This window comes from Clavispora lusitaniae, assembly GCF_014636115.1.
Source record: "Clavispora lusitaniae strain FDAARGOS_655 chromosome Unknown tig00000038_pilon, whole genome shotgun sequence".
NCBI classification, from domain to species: Eukaryota; Fungi; Ascomycota; class Pichiomycetes; order Serinales; family Metschnikowiaceae; genus Clavispora; species Clavispora lusitaniae.
In genome coordinates, this window is record NW_027093976.1 from 2,013,849 (window position 1) to 2,030,646 (window position 16,798).

Below are 16,798 nucleotides of genomic sequence, written 5' to 3' on the forward strand. Positions count from 1 at the left end.
TTAAAGAGCAGCTGGGCAATACGAAGTTTGTGTTGTTGCCAGACTCCATGTCTCCCAAAGCCGTTTTATCCGAGCCTTCAGATTAGCCGCATAAAGATTTCCATGCGGCTTCCGGCGCCTAAAACCGCATTAGCGGCGTTAACACGGACATAAATACACTACCTCCTCTTACCCCATATACTCACGAACTGACATTTGTAATCGATCTAGACGCTTATCAAACAGTCACGCATTTCGTTGAAACTTCAGTTTTTTGGTTTCCTTTTTTTTTCTATCCCTTCTTTTTGTCGTGATTCTTATCGGTCTTCAAAAGGGTCCTGTATTAGTCAGACGCGCAAGCACCGTTTACCTCGCTAATCATCAAAGAGACTTACACACCACATGCCAACTTTCAAGCAAGTCGACGTATTTACGTCCCAAAAGTATCGCGGGAACCCTGTGGCAGTGTTCTTCAATGCCGAAGAAATACCAGATCTGGAGAAATCATTGATGTCTGCCTGGACAAATCTATCAGAAGCCACTTTTGTTCAGAAACCCACGCACCCGGAGGCTGATTACAAAGTGCAGATTTTTGCCTTGCAGGAAGAGCTCCCTTTCGCCGGGCACCCTACTATTGGAACATGCCATGCTTTACTTGAAGCGGGGTTGATCGAACCCAAGAACGGAAAAATCGTTCAAGAATGCGGTGCAGGGCTTGTGACCCTCTCAGTTTCTGAAGCCGAGGAAGTTGAGATTCTGTTTGTTTTGCCATATGCCAAGCCAATTGGTGGCCAAGAACAATATTTAGAAGAACTTAGCTGTGCCCTTGGTGGATTCAGATTATTAGGTGCATTCGGTTATGATGTAGGTCCCTTGTGGTATGTCGTGGAGCTAGAGAACGCTGAGGTTGTGATTGGGTTGACACCAGATTTTGCTGCTCTATCAGCACTATCAGAAAAGATGGGTATTACTGGCTTTCAGGTTTTGGGAAGGCACGCCGAACAGCATACTTTTGAAACACGTACATTTGCCCCACTAGTTGGCATTAAAGAAGATCCAGTGTGTGGATCTGGATCCGGTGCCACTGGAGCGTATCTCAGGGATAAAAAAGGATTTAACGGCGTTGTTTATTTGAGACAGGGCACAGTATTGAACAGAGAAGGCAGAATCAAGGTCACTTGCGACAAAGAGATTTCAGTTAGAGGTTCCGCCGTCACGGTTATCAACGGAGAATATTAGTCCAAGGATTATATCTGAAGAAAATTTTAGGCTTGGAAATAGATTTTTTAGACTCTCCAGACGAAGTTATGTTCCCTGTAGCTCGAGAACGTAGCATCAAATTCCATTAAGTACAACCGGCCATGTCACACCAACACGTCCATATACATTTGCTAGAACGACAGTTTTTGATCTCTCATAGACCTGTGTCGAAACCTACCGTGAAAACCTGCTATATCAATTGATACAAACCATACAAACATTTGATTCGGCCTAAGATATTGCTATCTCAGCAAATACGGTGGCATATTTCCAGTTGAATATTTAATGTTTTTGTTTTAGAGTTTCTGGGCTACGTGCCACTAGTTCGCGCCCCACATTGAACCTGAGTTTTTCCACTAAGCTTTCGCACAAAGTTCGGCATTTCTCACATTGCCATGGCCCAGCCCAACTCCGTCAGTTCCGGATCGGCGCAGTTCCTGACCACAGCTTCGCGGCGTAAGCAATTACCTGTTTCATCGGAAGATGAATTGGGAAGAATCATTGAGCAGACACTGTCCCTCTCGCTCGATGACAGAAGACCATCTTCTCACCGCGATGGTCTTTGGGAAAGCTACATCAACCCAGCAATCCTTACAAGCATCGCCGCGTTTGTTAGGCTATATAAGATTTCGCTACATGACAAAGTTGTTTGGGATGAAGCTCATTTTGGTAAGTTTGGATCTCATTACTTACAACATGAGTTCTATTTCGATGTGCACCCACCATTGGGAAAGTTATTGGTTGCACTCTCGGGATATCTAGCTGGATATGATGGTTCTTTCTCTTTTGAGAGTGGCCTTGAATTTCCTCTGCGGGAAAGTATCATGTTCATGAGAAAGTTCAATTGCGCTTTTGGCATTCTTTGCACGCCATTGGCTTACTTCACGGCAAGAGAATTGGGAATGAGCCAACTCACTGTCTGGTTCATTTCGCTTCTGGTGGCTTTAGAGATGTTATCCTTAACTTTATCCCGGTTCATTCTTCTAGATTCTATGCTCCTTTTCTTCACCGTGTCAACTTTTTTTGGACTCATCAAAATACATTCTCTCAGAAACGGTAATAAGCTCATCACAATGAGGGGTTTTGGCTGGTTGATGTACACCGGTGTATCCATCGGTTGTGTGTGTTCTGTCAAATGGGTTGGGTTGTTTGTAACCGTTCTAGTTGGACTCTACATCATCTATGATTTGTTAATTCGCTATTATCAAACAACAGTGGAGTCAGAAAGCCTGGTATTGAAATTGTCTTGGCCAAAATACTTACAGCACTGGCTTAGCAGAATCATTTCGCTAATTGTTATTCCATTTGTGATTTACGTCGTATCATTCAAGATACACTTTGCTGTCTTGAACAGATCAGGCCCTGGTGATGGTTCGATATCCACACTCCTTCAAGCTACTTTAGAAGGAAATACAATTAGGTATGGCCCACGCTCAGCAGCTTATGGCTCTTTGGTCACATTGAGATCTCAAGGCTTGTCTCCAAATTTGCTTCATTCGCATAATCATCGGTATCCAGAGGGATCACAACAACAGCAAGTGACCACATACGGCTATAAAGATAACAATAACGAATTCTTAATTGAGTTTGATTTACAAACTTCATTGACCGAAAAAAAATTCGCAACCCTTGAGGATGAGGAAAAGCAACTGGATTTTGTCAGCGATTTCGAGACTCTTGTAAAAGATGGTGACACAATAAGATTACGGCATGCAGTGACGGGATGTTTCCTTCACTCACATTCTATCCCTGCCCATATTCTGACAGGGCACTACGAAGTTAGTTGCTATGGTGGCGTTGACATTCCAGACGATAAGGATGATTGGGTGGTGGAGATAGAAGCGCAATATGAATCACCTCTGCCAGCTTTTGCAGATGAGGACCCTGAACTTCTCCATCCGATCTCTTCCAACTTCAGATTGAGACACAAAGTTCTTGGCTGCTACTTGGCCACCACAGGCTACGCTTATCCAGCTTGGGGTTTCCAGCAAGGTGAAGTGATTTGCAAAAATACATTTCTTGCACAAGACAAGAGTTCCTGGTGGAATATTGAGGACCATGTGAATGATAAGCTAGAAATGCCTAAGGATCAATATGTGGCACCAAAACCAAGGTTCTGGAAGGAGTTCATTCTCATCAACTACGGCATGATGGCGTCCAATAACGCGTTGGTGCCAGACCCTGACCATTATGACAAATTGGAATCACAATGGTGGGAATGGCCTATTTTGAGAAAAGGTTTGCGAATGAATGCCTGGTCGCTTAGTGGTTACAGATATTTGCTCATGGGCAACATTTTTGTAACATACTTTACGACAGTATGTATTCCATTGGTATGTTTGCTCATTGGATTTATCTTTATTCAAGGACAAAGACAGGCGATTAACTTGAATGTCACTGGTCCTGAATGGAACTTCCTTTTGTCTGCGGGAATCTTGCCTCTCCTAGGATGGGTGTTGCATTATTGGCCATTTATCGCAATGGGCCGTGTCACTTACTTGCATCATTATGTGCCAGCTTTATACTTTGCCATATTTGTTGCAGGTTTTTTTATGGAGTACTTGGTTGCGAGAAGAGCAAATAAGTACTTGAAGTATGTGATTTACTTGGTTACTTACGTGGGAATTATCGGCAGCTTCCTATACTACAAAGACTTTTGTTGGGGAATGACCGGTCCCTTGGAACAGTACAAGCATCTCAGTCTTTTGAGAACATGGCAAGTGTACTAGGCGAATAAAAATGGAATTTCTAACGAGCCATGATAGGCGAGCGTTTTCAGTCACTTAGCATAGGATCCAAAAAGTAGGGTGACCTAGTATACGTCAATGTCGCCCAATAAACAACACATTTCAATATCTTTCCGATACTAAATTGTACAATTTGTAACCAAAGTTGCTAATGCAGAGCATTCGGAAACTAAAGGTTATTCGAGTACTTTGCATGTCTAGCGTGCATATTTACTCTAAATCTTCAATGGACTAAATCTATGTGTGTAAAGATCAATCGTCTCACAATTGTTGATACCACTCAAGACGAAGAGATGACAGCAGAAAGCACACATTAGTAATACACACCTTTCTTTGTGATGTTTGTACGAACCACTTCCATTCACGAAGTTCAGGATGTTGAAGAGTCAGAGCCCCGCGTGTTACGAGCCCCGACCATCGTTCGGCCTCGGCGACAGCACCTGCACACATCGCCGATTCGCACTCATCTTTTCAATGATATATTCCAAGTAACCGCAACTACAAACTCTTGATCCCATTTCATTTCCCAGATCAAGTTTACTGTTTCGAAAGAAAAGCTTGTTTTCTTATAGTATATCGGGACACATTTGTGTGCAGCGCATAACTTTGGACGCTGTAACTCAAATAAACTCTCAACCCCATCACCGCTTCCAACCGAGATCATCACATTTCTAACCTTATTATGGAATACAACGGAGCGTATTTGGACGATGAGGAATTGCCGCATTTGAATGCCCCTGGTCACAACGGCGCGCAACAGTATGCGCCTGAGCCGCGCCGGCCCAGCCCCCCACACCATCCGGTGGTTGATGAAGAAGAACTTCTAGCGGCACAGGCGGCCGCAGATGCCGCTGTGGCACAACAACAGAACCAAGCGGGCGGGGTGTTTAGTAATGTGGGTCAGGGCCTTGTGGGCAAAAACAGAGATATGATGATGCAATACTGGCAAGAAACCATCAACTCGATTGAACACGACGAACACGATTTCAAGAATCACCAGTTACCGTTGGCACGCATCAAAAAAGTAATGAAGACAGACGAAGATGTTCGAATGATCAGTGCGGAGGCGCCGATATTGTTTGCGAAAGGCTGTGATGTTTTCATCACGGAGTTGACGATGCGGGCATGGATCCACGCCGAAGAGAACAAGCGGCGCACACTCCAGAAATCTGATATTGCTGCAGCGTTGACAAAGAGTGATATGTTTGACTTTTTGATCGACGTGGTGCCGCGCGAAGAAGAAAAGCCCAAAAAACCTTATCCGGGCCTGCGCTCTGGCAGCTATGTAAATACGCCTCAGCATCTCCTCCATCAACCTGCAATGCATCTTCGCGGGCCACAGACTACACAAGGGCCACCGGAGTCGGTGCCAAATGCAGACCGCCTGCCTCTTGAAAGGCGAGAAGAACCGGTGAAGGAAGAGTCGCAGGATGTGATGAGCGAGAAGAAGGATGGAAAAAGGTATGAATTTGATGGCTACGCAACGTATGAAAACAATTATTAGCTACGAAGAGATTCTAGCGACGACGGATATGGGAGGTCCAGAGCCCTTCTCCGATGAAGATAATAGATTGCATACCTCATGATTCATGAGGACACTGCCGCAAATATGGCTCGGAATACGTGGTAAGCGACGACTAAGATCGAGAATGCTGGTTTGATACTAGCCTCTCTTGCATTCATAAGTATTTCCCACAATGCTCACGAGTCAAGGCGATAGTTATGCACAGCGTGTACTGATAGGTGATCAAGATAGTTTGAATATTGATTTTGGTAATGAACGAACTGATGTACTTTCACGTGGGCATTAAACAGTGCTACTTGTATTGAGTGCGGTAACATGTATTTCGTAATTCTACCGGCTTAGCGCCATACGAAGCAAAAGGAGCCGAGAAAACACTCCACATGGTTGCAATTGACGTAAAGAAAACAGTGCTTAATTTTACCATGGGAGCTCGGCCTGAATCTGGCATACTAATTTTAATCAGTCTAAGTTGGGGTATAATGGCCCTATTTAGGGATGCACGGGTGCACACTGTGATGCGCTTACAATGGAAAGCACTCCATCCGTTTTCTGTCTCGTACTAGTCAGTCTTCTGGGCTGAGACCTGATAATACGTTCGTGGTCCGCTGTATTTCAATCTTGGAATGAAAAGCTGAACTGTGGCCCTTCCGATTTCGGACCTTATCGGAACCCCAATTTGCGGGTTAAGTGCACACCGAGCGCTATAAAAGGCCTTAAGAGCTAGGCTCGCCATATAATATCGACTCCTATAGCAAGCGGATTCATGTTTGCTATATATAGAGCCGCCCCCCGTTTATCGCGTCTACCCATATTTCGGCGCTCTACAATGAATTTAATGACCATTTCCCAACTGTTGGATGACGCCTACTCCAAGCACAAAATTATCCCTGATGTGGTTGACAAGTTTGACACACAAGGTCTTCTCACCATTGAATACTCCCCCGAACGTCATGTAACAATGGGGAACACTTTGAAAGTCAAGGACACCCAGCATGTGCCAACCATCCAATTCACCCTCAATTCGCCCAACCAGGAGGAGGAGATGCTGGTGGAGACAGATGACCGTTTTACGTTGGTGTTAACCGACCCAGACGCACCCTCCAATACGGACCACAAGTGGTCGGAATTCTGCCACTGGATTCTCTCGGACTTGTCTTTGAACCCTAACAATTCCGGCTCTGGGGACTCATTGTCGACAGTTTTAGACTTGTCGAAAGGAAAGGAAGTCTTGCCTTATGTTGGACCCGGACCACCACCAAAGACAGGCAAGCACCGCTATGTCTTTTTGTTATATAAACAAGATCCTCGTGCCAACTTGGTGGCGCCTTCAGACAGACCCAATTGGGGAACGGGCACACCAGGATCGGGAGTGAGAGACTGGATTAAAAAGCACGGAGGCGATTCGAAGTTGTTAGCTGTCAACTTCTTCTATGCTCAGAATGAGGTTCAGGAGTAACTTTCAAGCTTGAAGCAGGACCAATTGTAGAATGCGGGCTTGGTGTACGAGATTCGATAGCCAACTAGGAGTTTTGAAATGAACTTTGATGACATTATGTTTTTATATTCTTTGTAGTCTACTTTGTTCGGGCTGAACTGTAGTCCTTAGGACTCACCACTAAACCTTTCCCCTTTATGGCTCCCCGATAAATGGTCTCTATGATATCGATCATTTCCTGTTTACTGTCAATAAGGAAGTTCAACTTGTTGTTGTTGCCTGTTCCGAAATCACACATCATGTGCTTGTTACGGTAGAAAAACATCACCGTACAAGGATCTTCGAGCTCGTACATCTGATTGAAATCCGGTACTTGCTCAATATCGCATACATATATGGCAGCAAAGTTCTTGACTTTTTCAGCAATGCCGTACAAGATTTCATCCATGATCATGCACAGACGATCATAGTCTCTTCCGAAACGGATGATGACTAGTCTGTCCTCTTCAGACAAAATCGCCTGGTCCACATGCCAGCCTGTTTTAAGATGGGGAAGAAAGATGGAACTCATGATGAGGACTTGTGTGTATACACAACCAGAATTTTTAATGTAGATGGGATGAAGAGTAGGAAAAAAGGAAACATAGTAAGTGATTTCGAGCACAATATATGACTTTTCGTCAAGATGCCATACCGAAATGACGAAAAATAATATAAGTACACAATATTAAAAGCCTACGTTGTAGAACCATAAAGTTCATCAAGAAATAAGTAACTAGTGTAGAGAATGAAGGTGGAGTAAGAAATGAAGCTTGAATGTGCTTTGATCAAATTTGCGAGGACTTAATCGCAATTCAATCACGAAGACTGGAAACCATTTTGACGAAGGGTAATCTCTTCCAAAGCTTTTCTCTGAGTGGAAATGACCTCAAAAGAATTGATAAGTTCTCGGTACTTTCGCGTTACATTTGCACCCATTCACAAAGAGATCAAAACCCCCCCATGCCTGACACCTTCATGACCCGACCACTTTCCAGATCCACAAGTATCCTTAAAGTACGAGATCGCTTGAATATGCTCATGGGCCACTCGTTGCACGATGACGAGGATGAATATATTTGTTTCGAAGCGCCAGCGGCCAGAACTCTCTTTCACACACATGAAGACTGCTTAATCTACAAATATCTCTTATACAGGGACAGATATAAAAGCAAAGTGCACGTTCTTTACTTCAAGTGGTGGTTATGGTTTGAGGACGAAAAAGGTGGAAGAATGGAGGAATTAATTGAAACGGCGGGCCAGCTTGAGATTAAAATGAAAGATATCCACCGTACACTTCAAACAGCTGCGAACGAGGGAAAAGTTCTCTCTACCCATATAATGCGGATGGGAATTGAGCCTTTAGCCTCAAGTCCGCTTCTTGAACATGGCGACTGTATTACTTTGAGAGCGGATATTGGTTGCGCCGTGCCCTTTTTTGATTCTGTCGCACACCTTCTATTGAAGGACGAACTCTATTATCCGGCAGACATGAGCAGTACGTATACAGACCTGACAAAATTGAAGCAAAGTGGTTAAGGGAAAGAGAGTATATAGACTAACATACAGTTCCTCTTGTTGGGGTTTCCATTTGCGTTCAATCTCCTTATGCTGTGATCACTATCTGGATTCCGCCGCGACCACATCAAGTGGAACAGCTTCACTGGAAATACAAACCAGATGACATTTACGCAGTTATTGACAAGATCGCCGAACGAACCAACAGTAAAGAGATTATACACACAGCACACTTGGTAGACAATGATACGGGGGAAACGACAAGCATATGTGCCCAAGGTCCAGAATGAACTCTTCCACGTTATTTGTGCACGTGACCAAACTCTGAGTGGGGTCCAAAAATTTTTTGGTCGAAACCCCAGTTTTCGAAGATACAGACACCCATGACTGAAATCGAGCTCGGGATCACCGCAGACATGCACGTCCATCTTCGTGATGGGAAAATGATGGAACTTATCACTCCTACAGTCAGAGAAGGGGGTGTTTCTGTGGCGTATGTGATGCCCAATTTGGTTCCTCCCATTGTGACTTTGGACCGAGTAGTTGACTATAAGAAGAAACTTCAAGAACTCGCACCCAAAACAACATTCTTGATGAGTTTCTATTTGTCCAAGGACTTGACTCCAGAGCTCATTCACACTGCTGCTAAGCAGGGCGCAATTCATGGTGTAAAATGCTATCCCGCTGGTGTGACTACTAATTCTGCTGCTGGAGTTGATCCAAACGACTTCAGTTCGTTCTACCCTATTTTCAAGGCACTAGAGGAGAACAATTTGGTTCTCAATCTCCATGGAGAACGCCCTCCAGCTAAAGGTGAGGATATTCATGTCCTTAATGCCGAACCTTTGTTCCTACCAGCCTTGGTGAAGTTGTCGCAAGATTTCCCCAACTTAAAAATCATTTTGGAGCACTGTACAACAAAGAAAGCAGTTGATACAATCAGACAAATCCATAAAGAAAACCCAGCCTCCAAGGTTGCCGCTACTATTACCGCGCACCATCTTTCTCTTACCATTGATTCATGGGCGGGAAACCCAATTAACTTTTGCAAGCCAGTAGCAAAACTACCGGAAGACATGAGGGCTTTGGTCAGCGCGGCCACTGAAGGAGAACGCTACTTCTTTTTCGGTTCTGACTCGGCTCCTCATCCATTGGAAAGCAAGGCGAAACATGTGGGGGTTTGTGCAGGAGTCTACACTCAGTCCCATGCAATTGCTTACCTCGCGGAAATTTTTGATGCGGCAGGCAAATTGGAAAATCTCGTGAAGTTTGTCAGTGAGCATGGCAGGGACTACTACGGAATATCTGAAGAGGATGTTGTCTGCAAGGACCGTGCCTTTTTAGTCCAGAGAGAAAATGTTGTTCCAGAAATTATTGGCAATGATACTTTGAAAGTTGTCCCTTTTAGGGCAGGTGACAAACTCAAGTACATGGTAGAATGGAGATAGGCGGCGTTAGAGCCGGATTTTAGCATACACGCAAAATACTAGAATCAGTGTCATTAAGAACATCAAGCGCGAAAGTAAATGCTCTTCACAGTGAGGATTGTAAGTGGCAGACACAAGACGTTTCTAGAAAGCGCGTGGGGTGTGAGCTGTTACTGTTAAATGTGGTAATTTCACATGGTATTTTTTACTCCTACTGCATAATTTGCTTTATGGACCACAAAGTACGTAAGAACCAAGAAACACGGCCTTTTTTTTTTTTTTTGCACTTTCCTTCTTTCTCGACTCTTCCACTTTATCTCGCAACAATAAAGGAATCCCTCTGGTAATACGAGAAGATGGTTATAGACATGCAGGGTGCATTAATACCGTTGTGTAGGACGAAATTCGGGGTCCGCGATTTGGTTGCCCGGAATTTCCCTTATCAGTTATTTTTCCTATAATCTGGACGCTGCGCAAAAGTATGGCTCTTATTCTTATCAGTTATCGGGAAGATGTCTCCTAGAATTTGTTCCGAGTAAACTACAAATGTGACTTTTTTCCCCTCGTCCTCGTGAAGTGTGACTTTTAATTTCTTCATTAGGCTATACTACATATTGACCAGTACGTCAAATGGACTCTTTCCGAAGCAGGACTCGTTTAAACGAAGACGTACAGCTCTTATATGAAATAATACGCCACGTGTGGCAGGCAGGTGGAAAGATTTTCGAATAATAAATGGGGGATCTCACTAGAAAACGTGAACACTTACCCTTCTTGCTGCATGGAGGGCTGTTTTCCCTGCAAGTTTGACACTGATTTATAGCTGCCTGCCCACGTTGACACCTTTCAATTCGAGGCGAAGTTTTAAACGCTACGCAATCACCTAGGTAAAAGGGAGAAAAACCAACCATTTTTCTAACCTTTAATCGTATTTGTCTCATTACGAATGTTATCAGTGTGTAAGCCACGACACAACCTAATCCTTCTCGAGTCTTTTTAGATAATCCATCCACGAAGCCGCACACATGCACAGGATTATGCGGTACTGCAGATTGTCATACGGCAAGCCCAAGGGCTACATGCATCTCCGTTAATAATCCTTCCCAGATAAGTAAATGTAGGTATATATACGCTACACCCACTTTCGAAATGATGGACTTCCATCCAATTTTCAAACGTCTCTCACATAAAAATGTCTTCCAGAGATTTGCCGCGGTCGTTCACGTCTTGGTACAAACGATTCCCTGATGAGATCACATTGAACAAAAAAACAGTTGAAGAAACTGAAGACGAAAAGGCCGTTCGCAAAGTGCAAATGAAGAATTTATGGCCGGCATTCATTTCTGGCGCTGGTTTGTTCTCCGATGGCTATGTCAATAACTCTATCGGAACGGTCACAACCTGTTTGTCTCTTCTTTACAAAGAGAAGTATACCCATTCCAATGCTATCTCCAACATCGCAGCCATTGCTTTTGCTGGAACTGTTATTGGCCAATTGTCGTTTGGATACATCTCGGATCACTATGCCAGAAAAGGCGGCATGTTGGTGGCGAATGTGGCACTTATTTTCTTTGCCCTTCTCTGTGCTGTTGCAACCTGGGGCAAAACTCCAGAAGGCACTTTTGCTGCCGTCACCACATGTAGATTCTTTTTGGGTATTGCCATTGGTGCCGAATACCCTACTTCATCTGTCATTGCCTCCGAATTTGCTAACCAATTGCCATCTGGCCACAGAAACAGATACTTTTGCTGGTTCACCAACTCGTGCATCGATCTTGGATTTGTCATTTCCTCATTTGTCCCATTGGTTTTGTTATGGATCTTTTCTGAAAGACATTTGACTGTTGTTTGGAGATTGACTTTGGCTCTTGGTGCCATTCCTCCAATCTCGTTGTTTTTCATGAGAAGAAAAATGACCAACTCCGAAGCCTACGAAAAACTTAATATGAAGACCGTCACTAATTTCCCATTTTGGCTCACAATCAAGTTCTACTGGTTTAGATTGATCGTGGTGTCTATCATTTGGTTTATTTACGATTTCTCGGCTTATTCATTCTCCCTTTATTCATCATATATTCTTTCTGTCATTTTGCCTGATAGTGATATCTACAAAAGTTGGGGTTGGAATGTGGTTTTCAACTTGTTCTATATTCCAGGAACATTCCTCGGAGGATATTGTACCGATTTCTTCGGTCCCAGACTCACTCTTGCTGTTGGCCTTACTTGTCAAGCTATAGTTGGGTTTGGAATGACTGCTGGTTATTCACATTTAAAGCATCACATTGCTGCGTTTGTTGTTGTCTTTGGTATTTTCACCACCCTTGGAGAATTCGGTCCAGGTAATAATGTGGGTATTTTGGCTGCGAAAACTTCAGCGACTCCAATCAGAGGCCAGTACTATGGTATTGCTGCTGCTACGGGTAAGGTTGGCGCCTTTGTTGGCACCTATATTTTCCCCATTATTCTTAGAAGGTATAAGGGTGACAAGGGCATTCAAACTGCTTTTTATATCTCGTCTGCATTGTGTCTCTTTTCAGCAATATTGACTGTTTTCTTTGTACCTTCGGTTGATCAGGAGGCTATCAACAAGGAGGATGTTGCCTACGTGAACTACTTGAAATCCCATGGATTCGATATCAGCAATATGGGTAATGGAACAGTCTCTGAATATGTTGAAAGTGAAAGCACCGAATTTGACCAGAAACGGAGCGAGGCTAAAGTGGATACCTACTCTGTCTAGGTACACAAATCTTTCTGTTTATATCTTCCTAATGTATGTCTAACTTTAGTTCAATATAGGTTCTAAGCGCTAGTGATCTATATATGTCACTGAATAATCATTTTAAATCGAATAGGTTGATTCACTTTCTGGTAGCCTTGACAACTATCGGAACCATACCACCAGTAGAAATCGTGAACCTTCTATGTCCAAACACAATAATGAACAGTCTTATTGTGCCCGCGTGCGAAGTCGTACAGATGATGGAATTGTCGATGGCCTTTTCTTTGTCAACTTTGTCACTCGAATGGTCCCAATCCTCATCAAACATGGATTGGCAGAATCTATTCACTCTTATGCTCTGGTCTTCTGCGGTTTCCCTATTTGGGCCATGAAGGATATCTTCCTCTTCGAACCCGTCTTCAAATACAAAGCCATATTTTGCAAACCTTTCGGCAATAACGGTCTTGGAGGATCTTTTGTCGCAGAGGTTTTGGCCAATGGTTTCTCGTAAATTCTCTGTGACAATTGCTTTGTTCGTGTATGGCCGGAGCCCCTCCCATGTGTATACTAGTGTCCACAGCGACCTCTGCAAAGGAGAGACATAGAACTTTGCTGGAACTGGAGCTCCATGTTCATTAATCTCTTTCTCCCACACCGCATGGTTCTCTTTGGCTTGGTTTATACCCAATTCCGTCAACATGGCATCCGGCCCATACACAATGTCTCCGTCGCGGCCAAGGACATTCCATTTCTCCCACCATTGGTCAATTCCGTACTTATCAACAATGTAGTTGTGGTAGCCTTGGCCATGTCTGCAACAAAATATCAATTTGTAACATTCGTTATCATTCGCGTTGGCATTGAGGTCAGCCAACTTTTGCTTGATTTCTTTCCATGATAGCAACCTTCCCAAATTGTGCTCAGTATACCTAAAGTTCAAGTCATCTGTCTTGGGATCCGACTGGACAAAAAAGCCGGGAACAACTTCAAATTTCCATTTAAAGCTGTCCGGTTCAGAAAGTGAGAGTTGCAGAAGCTTCTCTTCATACATTTTTTCTGCATTTGGATTTCCATGTGCATCTTCAAAGTCACATTCACTAGGGATAAGGAGGGACATTGTACTCTAAAAAGAAGAAAGAGGGCACTTGCATTTGTTTTTCCGATATACCCTATATGTATTAGTTCAATCATGCCGGAATAACGTGGAGTGACGGCATATTTTTCCGAAGTTACCCCACTTGTGAGGGGGGCAATACAAAAACACTTCTAGTATGTTATATTTCTTACGAAGCTAAAATACACGCAATAGCAGTTGCGCAAGACGTTGGCTTAGGCAATGACTTGTGCAACCCAGTTGCTGCCGATTCGAAAACCGAATCAAGTTTTTCTCGAAGAGCCAGACTTGAAATCGGGTTTGAATTCAGCCTTCTTTGTTCCTGGTGCAACACCTTTCTTGTGGATTTGAAACTTTGTAACCAAAGGAATGTGATCCGAAGGGAAGTGTGCGTTAGGAAATCCGACATGATGAGAATAATACTCTTCATCAGGTTTACCCAACAAGCCTTTAACTTGCAAGGTGTTTGTAGAGTACCAGACATAATCGATCACTTCTGTAAACGTTGGAGTGAAATTAGTGAATGGAAAGTCTGACGCAATACTGTCGTAGGCAGACTTTAATTTGAAGTTGTGATGAAATCCTTCATCTGTGAATCTTCCGTAATCCTTACCTTCCAAATCACCATGTTTAGAGACTGCTCCAGTGGAAAACAATTGGTACACTGCACTCGACTTTGTGGAGTTGAAGTCACCACAGATGATTAAGGATGAGTTTTTAATGTCATCCACACTGTTTGTATGCTGAAACTTCTTCATCATGGATTGCAATTCTTCCAAAAGAATACCCACTTGCAACGCTTTGACATCATTAAATGCGGGATCCCAATGCAAATGAGTATTTACAAGAACTATCTTTTCACCAGTTTCGATGTGCTGAAGATATGTTATCAACGCAATGTTATCTTTGTTCATGAATCTGTTGAACAAATCCTTCGTCTTCTTATACCTATCGGAGCCCATACAGACAGTATTATACTCCAAGTGCTGCTTCTGAATCAATTGAAATTTAGAAGCACGGAAAAAAGTGGCACATCCGTCCACCTTTTTGGATTCCAGCTCGCTCATAGTCTTAGATCTGCTCTTGCAAAAGAAGAAGCCGTTGTAACCAGCACTTTCCATAATCGGCAACCAGAACTCATGATAAGTTCTAGTCTCTACCTCTTGTAAGCAAATAAGATCTGTGTTATAGCGAAGAATTTCTTCCTTCAAAGAGTTTCTTCTGAATTCCCACTCAAGTGCCCATGATGGCGTATACTTGTATAACTTCGTTGTGGCATAATGTTGACACAAAGTGTTGTACGACATCAAAGTGAATGTGTCTGAGTTCTTAGAACCAATACGATCGTTAGCGTAAGCATTCGGATCTGTTGTTGGATCGATAATTTCACCATCATCCTTAAGCAAGAGCCATGCTCTAGGGTTGGGTTCTGGGTATGTGGGTTCGCTATCTCTAAAGTAGCTGATTAAGGCTTTTGTGCCTTTCTCTGCTATCAAGTTCGCGATCTTCAAATCAATTGGATTGCCCTCAATACCGAGAAACAATAACTCGATCAAGTTACGAAACTCATTAGGTAAAGTCTTAATGTTGTTGTCGAACAAGTAGAGATAGCGCAAATTGTAGCATAAGCCCAATTCCGGAGCAACTTCAGTGATTCTATTGTGAGACAAATCGAGGACTCGCAATCCACGCAATTTCTTAATCACAGAGGGCACACTGGTGAGTTTGTTGTTATTCAAATATAATGATTCCAAAAAATCATATTGAAATAACTTTGGGGACAAATTGAGCAAGCCCTGGCCAGATAAATCCAAGTGGCACCATAATTGTTTTCCCTGAGTTCTGGCCATGACTCTCTGTTCTTCATCCTCTTCTAAGTCCACCTTTTTGTTGCGCATCAACGCGGTAGGAGCGGCAGCGGTCTGAGACGCTTTTTGCTGCTTCTCTTGCTCTTCCAAAGCGGCCACGATTGTTTTCGTAGCATCGATTAATGTGACGCTTTTTGTTTCTGAGTAAGGGTTCTTGTTCTTCCTCGAGTTTTGAGCATATTGACGAGCATAGAAGTGGGGCATGTCTTCGGAGCGAGACAACTGACACAATGAAACCTGGTGTTGCCAGTACATAGATCCCGGATCGTCCACATTTATGGAATTCACCTTGTTCACGGTTTGGAACCCAGGCATACCAGCCATTTGTTGCACATTCAGGAGCTGCAGAACTTGCGACTGTTGTTGTTGTTGCTGCTGCTGTTGTTGCTGTAAGAGATTCTGTTGCAACAAACTCTGCTGGTTCATGAACTTCTGCGTATTCAAAGGTCCCTGCTGTTGAAGAATTGGGTTTTGGCCAGGATATTGACCGAACTGTTGTGTTTGTTGCTGTTTTTGCTGCTGCTGTTGTTGTTGCTGCTGCTGTTGCTGCTGCTGCTGCTGTTGCTGCTGCTGTTGGCCTTGTTGTTGGAATTGTTGCGGATAGAAACCTGGTGCACCAGATGGGCCACCTCGTTGGTAAAACGAAGAGTCGGAATAAAGTCCATCTTGATTCACAAATTGGCTTTTAGATCCATTTGCTTGGGAGCCGCTATTTTGGGACAGGGTTTGAGGCTGGCCTTGTTGCAACTGTTGGAGCAAAATTTGTTGCGAGGGTAAGCCAGGCTGTTGCGATTGTTGAAACTTGTGATTAATGTTCATGAGATAAAAAGTCAGATATAGGCGAGCAAAACACGCCTAGATTGAAGTCGGCCTGTAGGAATGGATTGATATGTGATGGGCAAATCTGTAGACACTTAAGATGTGTAAGGAGAAAGATTGCGACATGTAATGGACCAGGGATGGCTCGTGTTTAAGATTTCGAAATGCCCAGCAATAAGAAGATATGTAACTTCAATGGCTGTTATTATTTCCTTTGGTGTATTTGTGTCTCTCGAACTTCTTCTTGATTTATTGGAGAGTGACTTTTGTGAAGTGTTTTTCGTGGTTTGGCTCAACTTCGGTACTGGGTGTACGCACGACCACATACGTTCTGACTGATTCCGC

General features: G+C 43.5%; 10 protein-coding genes across 10 annotated transcripts; 7 read left to right on the plus strand and 3 right to left on the minus strand. All coding sequences in view use genetic code 12, as the record gives it.

The window, feature by feature from the left end:
• Window positions 1-381: 381 nt before the first annotated feature.
• FOB63_002041 (uncharacterized protein) lies at window positions 382-1,218 on the plus strand (the record flags this gene model as incomplete). Its single annotated transcript, XM_002617812.1, has 1 exon — window positions 382-1,218. One exon carries the CDS (start codon window positions 382-384, stop codon window positions 1,216-1,218), a length of 837 nt encoding a protein of 278 aa, XP_002617858.1.
• A 416-nt stretch (window positions 1,219-1,634) lies between these two features.
• On the plus strand, window positions 1,635-3,968 carry PMT6 (dolichyl-phosphate-mannose-protein mannosyltransferase; the record flags this gene model as incomplete). Its single annotated transcript, XM_002617811.1, has 1 exon — window positions 1,635-3,968. The coding sequence occupies one exon, from the start codon at window positions 1,635-1,637 to the stop codon at window positions 3,966-3,968; it is 2,334 nt and encodes a 777-aa protein (XP_002617857.1).
• A 700-nt stretch (window positions 3,969-4,668) lies between these two features.
• On the plus strand, window positions 4,669-5,490 carry HAP5 (Hap5p; the record flags this gene model as incomplete). The annotated part of the gene is made up of 1 exon (XM_002617810.1): window positions 4,669-5,490. One exon carries the CDS (start codon window positions 4,669-4,671, stop codon window positions 5,488-5,490), a length of 822 nt encoding a protein of 273 aa, XP_002617856.1.
• Window positions 5,491-6,274: 784 nt separating this feature from the next.
• TFS1 (Tfs1p) lies at window positions 6,275-6,967 on the plus strand (the record flags this gene model as incomplete). Its single annotated transcript, XM_002617809.1, has 1 exon — window positions 6,275-6,967. The coding sequence occupies one exon, from the start codon at window positions 6,275-6,277 to the stop codon at window positions 6,965-6,967; it is 693 nt and encodes a 230-aa protein (XP_002617855.1).
• A 118-nt stretch (window positions 6,968-7,085) lies between these two features.
• Window positions 7,086-7,517, minus strand: DIB1 (U4/U6-U5 snRNP complex subunit; the record flags this gene model as incomplete). The annotated part of the gene is made up of 1 exon (XM_002617808.1): window positions 7,086-7,517. The coding sequence occupies one exon, from the start codon at window positions 7,515-7,517 to the stop codon at window positions 7,086-7,088; it is 432 nt and encodes a 143-aa protein (XP_002617854.1).
• Window positions 7,518-7,963: 446 nt separating this feature from the next.
• FOB63_002046 (uncharacterized protein) lies at window positions 7,964-8,524 on the plus strand (the record flags this gene model as incomplete). The annotated part of the gene is made up of 1 exon (XM_002617807.2): window positions 7,964-8,524. One exon carries the CDS (start codon window positions 7,964-7,966, stop codon window positions 8,522-8,524), a length of 561 nt encoding a protein of 186 aa, XP_002617853.2.
• A 362-nt stretch (window positions 8,525-8,886) lies between these two features.
• On the plus strand, window positions 8,887-9,951 carry URA4 (dihydroorotase; the record flags this gene model as incomplete). The annotated part of the gene is made up of 1 exon (XM_002617806.1): window positions 8,887-9,951. One exon carries the CDS (start codon window positions 8,887-8,889, stop codon window positions 9,949-9,951), a length of 1,065 nt encoding a protein of 354 aa, XP_002617852.1.
• A 1,171-nt stretch (window positions 9,952-11,122) lies between these two features.
• Window positions 11,123-12,670, plus strand: GIT4 (Glycerophosphocholine permease GIT4; the record flags this gene model as incomplete). Its single annotated transcript, XM_002617805.2, has 1 exon — window positions 11,123-12,670. The coding sequence occupies one exon, from the start codon at window positions 11,123-11,125 to the stop codon at window positions 12,668-12,670; it is 1,548 nt and encodes a 515-aa protein (XP_002617851.2).
• Window positions 12,671-12,791: 121 nt separating this feature from the next.
• Window positions 12,792-13,769, minus strand: FOB63_002049 (phosphoglycerate mutase family protein; the record flags this gene model as incomplete). Its single annotated transcript, XM_002617804.2, has 1 exon — window positions 12,792-13,769. One exon carries the CDS (start codon window positions 13,767-13,769, stop codon window positions 12,792-12,794), a length of 978 nt encoding a protein of 325 aa, XP_002617850.2.
• Window positions 13,770-14,029: 260 nt separating this feature from the next.
• Window positions 14,030-16,453, minus strand: CCR4 (CCR4-NOT core exoribonuclease subunit; the record flags this gene model as incomplete). Its single annotated transcript, XM_002617803.2, has 1 exon — window positions 14,030-16,453. One exon carries the CDS (start codon window positions 16,451-16,453, stop codon window positions 14,030-14,032), a length of 2,424 nt encoding a protein of 807 aa, XP_002617849.2.
• Window positions 16,454-16,798: the final 345 nt, after the last annotated feature.